Genomic DNA, 5,780 nt, shown 5'->3' with positions numbered 1-5,780 from the left:
GAACTGAAACACTTTGCTGTACAGCAGAAATTAACACATTGTAAATAAAAAATACTTCAATTAAAAAAAAAAAAAAAAAAAGAAAGAAATGAGAGAGTTGGGGAAATCTGAATCAGTATTTGTTTATATTAAGGGATCATTGTTAAATTTTAAAGGGAAGGTAATGGTATTGTGGTTTTGTTAAAAAAAAATACGCATTGATGTATTTATGGATAGAACAGCACAATGTCTATACTTTGCTTTGAAATAACCCAGCGGCAGGGGAGTGGTTCTGGAATTGGATGAAGGTATAGATGAAGCAGGTATGGCCTTGATTTGATAACTGCTGAAGCTGGGTACATGGAAATTTATTAGACTGTCCTCTCTCTTTTTGTGTATGTTTGAAATTTTCCATAATGAAAAGTCCCCAAGTAGTGAAAGTCCTTTGCTTAATTCATGGAGATTTCCTACATGTGTGCTTCACATATATAAGTTCAGGGAGCCAGAACTGGATTTGTGACTTCCTGAGTGAACTGGTGCTGGTTATTTAACTTCCCTGAGTTTCAGTTTCTCCATCTGTAAAATGGGAATAATAACACCTTATTAATAAATCAGTGTTGTGAGGATTAAATGAATTCAGTAGCACAAAACTTCTTCCCTTTCTTTCTCTTGCTGGGTACACACATCATTGATTAAAACTACATTTTCCGTAGTAACATCTTCAAGAGCAGGATATTACTGCTGAGACGGATTCCTGTAGTGCTTCGTCCTTGGAGGATGAAGAGGACCTCTCAAGATTTACTCCTTATTGACCTTGGCTAATCTTCCCAGTCTGGGATCAAGGCACCTTAACTTTATAAGGAAACGGTCTGGGCTCTTCACAATGGGGTTCATTCTGATCACAGGTTCAGCCACAAGAGCCATTGTGCTTCTCCCATTGAGAAAGATGAAAACCATGGAGGCTGGATTTATTTAAAGTAAATAAGGTTCTGATTGCAGAATGTCCCTGCACCTTCGCTCTCTGGAAGACTGAGCACAACCTTACAAAGTTAATGATGTGCTTATTGGAAAGTTAGTAGCGTAGAATCATGCCTTCTATTTATCTAGCTCTTTGGGTCTTAAAGAATTCTAACCAACTTTATACACTGTACAAATTATATATCTCTATATACGCCTGTATATATAATGTGAATAACCTGACTTGTTTTCTATCTTCTCTAGCTGTAAAATTTTGAACATATCCTAAGAAACGAGAAATTAATATTTGGAGAGCATTGCAGTGTACTTGGATGAAATGCTTTTGGTGCATTTAGAAGCAGCTCTCATGATCTTATTTTTATTTAAATTCATTGCTGCAATTGTTACCTCTTCTCCAGGATGCATCCCACTTGTTCACTGCTTTTTGAATTCATCTCAGAATTCCTCCATTAGTGAAATCTCCTTTTCTTGGTAACAATACCTTACATTTACGTTTCTTACATGTAAGATGGCACCTGGCAGTTTTTAAAACACTTAATTTCTGTGGTACTTGGCAGTTTTAAACACACTTTTGCATTCATTATCTCATTTAATCCTCACAGTGGTGTTGTGAACTAAGCAGGGCACGTGTTATTATTTCCATTTTACAGGTACAATTTGCTGACTTTCAGTGTTGGAGGGTGGTGCCTTTAAGATCACAGAGTCTGACTCTCTTTCGTACTAGTGAAAATCTGGGTCTCAGAGAGGGTGAGAGCTCTCTAGTTTCACGCTGCCCATCAGCAACAGAACCAGGATGAGCATCTGTGTGACCCCAGTCTTGACTCCTTGGCCTTCAGCCCTGGTGTAACCCTCACCTGAGCAAACTGCATTCTACCTGGCTCAGAGCAGTACTGACCACCGGAAGCCAGAATCACCTGAGGGAGCTGGTTAGAAATATAGATGGATGAGTGAATGAGTGAATCAGTCTTGTAAGTAAAGGCTCCAAAATCTGCATTTAAAACTCACTCAGCTTATTATTCTATATTGAGAAGTGTGACAGTGGTTTGTTGGGTTTAAGCTCTGTGGCTCCGATCCTCTTTTTATGTGGTGGTTTTGAGGTGCATGGCCACCATCATGAATTCCTCTGTATGAATTCCTTGGTATCCTTTGATTTCTTCACTGCCACATGTTGAACTCCCATTGCTCGGTGATATGTCTGTGATGGTGCCCTTCCTTTCCAAATTATCATTTGGACTCTGTTTTAAGCTTAGCACCAGGTTGGCTGGTGTTAAAGGGGCTGTGGGACTTACCAATAGCACTGCCATTTGGGACAATGTGAGTGGCTGTTGGGTGATGCCAATTGTGGGTACACATCTACAGCTCCGGTAGCTGGAGAACAGTGTTTATTCTTCCTCTAGGGTGACAGAAGTGTGCCAGAACCCGTGCTTAGTGCTTTCATACATTACCTCTTTTAATCCTAAAATATTTCTGTGAGGCAAGGCAGTAGGTGCAGTTATCCCAATTTGAAAGCGTGGTAACTAAAGCTCACATAATTTGTCCATGTTCTTGTAACTAATCAAATAATGGGGCGAGGACTCAAACAGTTGGTTGATTCCAATATCGATGGCTTTATCCTCCATGATATATTCTTTTTTTTTTTTTTTGCGGTATGCGGGCCTCTTACTGTTGTGGCCTCTCCCGTTGCAGAGCACAGGCTCCGGACGCGCAGGCTCAGCGGCCATGGCTCACGGGCCCAGCCGCTCCGCGGCATGTGGGATCTTCCCGGACCGGGGCACGAACCCGTGTCCCCTGCATCGGCAGGTGGACTCTCAACCACTGCGCCACCAGGGAAGCCCCATGATATATTCTTGATTCTCATTATTCATGGATTCCATATTTGTGAATCTGCCTAAATTTTTTTCACTAAAATTAGTTTGCAGCCCCCAAATCAATATTTGTCTCACTTTCATGATTATTCATAGACATGCACAGAAGGATGAAAAATTTGAGTTACCTGATGCACACGTTTCCAGTTGGAGGTGCCTTCTTATTTCAGCTCTCAGACTGTAAAATAGTGTCCTTTTCACAGTTTATTTAGTGTCACTGTTTTCACACTCTTGTGCTTTTTGTTGGTGATTTCACTGTCTAAAATGGCCCTCAAGCATAGCGCTGCATTGCTGTCTAGTCGTCCTAAGCACCAGAAGGCAGTGATGTGATGTGCCTTACAGAGAAAACACCTGCTAGGTAAGCTTCCTTCCCGCATGAGTCACAGTGCTGTTGGCCGCAAGTTCAATGTAATGAATCAAAAGTACATTTTAAATAAGGTGTCTTTCAACAGCAGACAAAGTTATTTATTGATTGGTTGAGGAAAATGTGACCAGAGGCTAGCAGGAACCTAACGCCGTGCATCTCTTCGGAGCAATGGTACAGTCGTCGCGAATTGTGTGTTCGCGGGACTTTATAGAACCGCGAATAACGAGGACCGATGTCATTTCCTCGCGAGGAACCCAAGAGGCCAAGTGCAAAAGCGCCCTCTGTGGCCAGTCCAGACCTCCAGACTGGGTTTCTTGTGGGGTCTCCCGGCTTCTCATGTGGTCAGCCAGCCTCGGGTGTGTCAGCTCCTTCGCTAACTCTGGGCTTCCCTGTTCTCTCCCGCAGAGGGGTACAGCCGAGCCCTTCCTGAGGCTCCACAACTTGTACCCCACCCCGCGCTGGGCCAGGCAGGACCGCCCTGCCCAGGCTGAGCCGCCGGGCGGTCAGCCAGCACTCCTACCGGCCAAACCGCTTCCCCTCCGTGCCCCTGGACCCCATGGAAAGCCCCACCTCCCAGGCGGACCTGGAGCTGGACTACAACCCTCCCCGCGTGCAGCTCAGCGACGAGACGTTCGTCTTCCAGGACAGGCGGTGGGTGGGTGAGTGAGAACTGTCGCCCGCAGCCCCCCTACTTCTCCCCGTCCTCGTCCTTCCACCACAAGCTGCACCACAAGCGGCTGGCCAAGGAGTGCCTGCGGCAGGAGGAGGACAAGGCCCTGCGCGCGGAGAACCAGGCCCTGCGCGCGGAGAACCGCACGCTCCGCGAGGGGAACAAGATCCTGCAGGTCTTACGGGAGGTGCACCAGGCCGCGCTGGGCCGCGAGGACGGCCGGGCCTCCTCGCCGCTGCGGCACAAGGACAACGCCTCGTCCCTGGAGGCGGCGAAGAAGGACCCGGACCTGCAGCTCCTCCGGGAGGAGAACCGGGCCCTGCAGCAGCTGCTGGAGCAGAGAGAGGCCTACTGGGCCCAGCCGGACGAGAAGGCGGCCTCGCCCGAGATGAAACTGGTCCCCTCGCCCCATGAGGCGCCCCACGGGCTGCTGCCGGGCCAGGGCGCGGGCCTCTCCTCCCGCTTCGAGGAGCCCAAGGGCCCCCAGGCCCCGCGGGAGGACTCCGAGACTCTCCGGGCCCTGCATGAGATGCCCAGCAGCCTGTCGGGGCAGCCCAGGGAGGAGGCGGGCAAGGCGGGCCCGGGCCTGCCCGACGGCGGCCAGTCCCTGCAGCTGCTGCGGGAGATGAGCCAGGCGCTGCAGGCGCTGCGGCAGGAGAACCGGGCCCTGCACGTGCTGCGCGAGGAGCACCGGATTTTCCAGGAGAGCAAGGCGCTGTGGGAGAACAACAAGCTGAAGCTGCAGCAGAAGCTGGTCATCGACCCGGTGACCGAGGTCACCGCCCGGATGGAGCTGCTCATCGAGGAGCTGTACGCCTTCATCCCGACCGAGAACAAAGACCCCAAGAAGCCCAGCAGGGTCTGAGGCTCCCCGTCCGAGCCGCACCGAAGCCCAGAGCGGGCCACCAAACGGCATCGCCCGCCTTCCCGTGGTCGCCTCGCCTGCCTCCACCAGCTGGTGCCCGCGCAAGAGCAGAACGAGTGGCCTGGTCAACTCAGAGAAGCAATAAAGGCGTGAGAAGGCTAGGGCCGCTAATCGCGCGTGCTGCTCTGCTTTCTTTCTCATTTTTCTTTCTTTTGAGCGCTTGCGGGCGCACGGCAAAATGGAGCAGAAAGTACAGAGATTTCCCACATACCCTCTACCCCACACACCAACCCGCAGCCTCCCCGCTATCAACATCATCCGCCAGAGGGCGCACTTGTTACAACTGATGAACCTGCGTTGACGCATCATTATCACCCAAAGCCATGGTTCACATTAGGGTTCACTCTGGGTGGGTTCATTCTATGGGATGGAACAGAGTATTTACAGAGTATATTCACGGCCCTAGAACTCCTTTGTGCTCTGCCTGTTCATCCTTCCCTGCCTCCCACCCCTGGCAACCACCGATCTTTTTACTGTCCCCATGGTTTTGCCTTTTCTAGAGTGTCATATTAGTTGGAATCATACAGTAGGCAGGCTTTTCAGCAGCAGGCATTTCAGTCTCCTCCATGTCTTTTCATGGCTTGACAGCTCGTTTCTTTTTAATGCTGAACGCTGTTCCATTGTCTGAATTTACTGCAGTGTGTTTATCCATTCACCTACTGAAGGACTTCTTGGCTGCTTCCAAGTTTCGGCAATTATGAATCTGGCTTCCTTTTCTGCTTTTTTCTCTTGTCTCTTCCTTACCTCAGCCTTCATTATCATCTGTTTTTCATTTCCTCCCTTTTTCCTTCCTTGTTTTCCTCCCCTTTCTCCTGTCCTCCTTGCTCTCTCGTCATCTGTTGAGGTCATAGTGCGGAGGGGAGGATGCGGGAGAAGGGCCCACTCAAGGCCAGGACTTTTCGCCTGGGCTGCTGGCGACACTGGGCTGGAAAGCTCTGTCTAGGGCTGTCCCGTGTGTTGTAGGATGTTTAGCAGCATCCCTGGCCTTTGCCCACT

At 49.4% G+C, this 5,780-nt stretch overlaps 1 protein-coding gene across 1 annotated transcript in view; it reads left to right on the top strand.

Moving 5' to 3' along the window:
- The window catches only part of CBY2 (chibby family member 2), a 10,711-nt gene extending 5,987 nt beyond the window's left edge, over positions 1-4,724 (top strand). Inside the window, 3 exon segments of the mRNA XM_007466455.1 lie at positions 3,595-3,660; positions 3,662-3,838; positions 3,840-4,724. Coding sequence (XP_007466517.1) covers positions 3,595-3,660; positions 3,662-3,838; positions 3,840-4,724 — 1,128 coding nt within the window.
- Positions 4,725-5,780: the final 1,056 nt, after the last annotated feature.

The sequence above is a fragment of the Lipotes vexillifer genome, unplaced genomic scaffold (assembly GCF_000442215.2).
Source record: "Lipotes vexillifer unplaced genomic scaffold, Lipotes_vexillifer_v1.1 scaffold384, whole genome shotgun sequence".
Taxonomy (NCBI): domain Eukaryota; kingdom Metazoa; phylum Chordata; class Mammalia; order Artiodactyla; family Lipotidae; genus Lipotes; species Lipotes vexillifer.
This window is presented reverse-complemented; position numbering and strand designations above follow the sequence as displayed.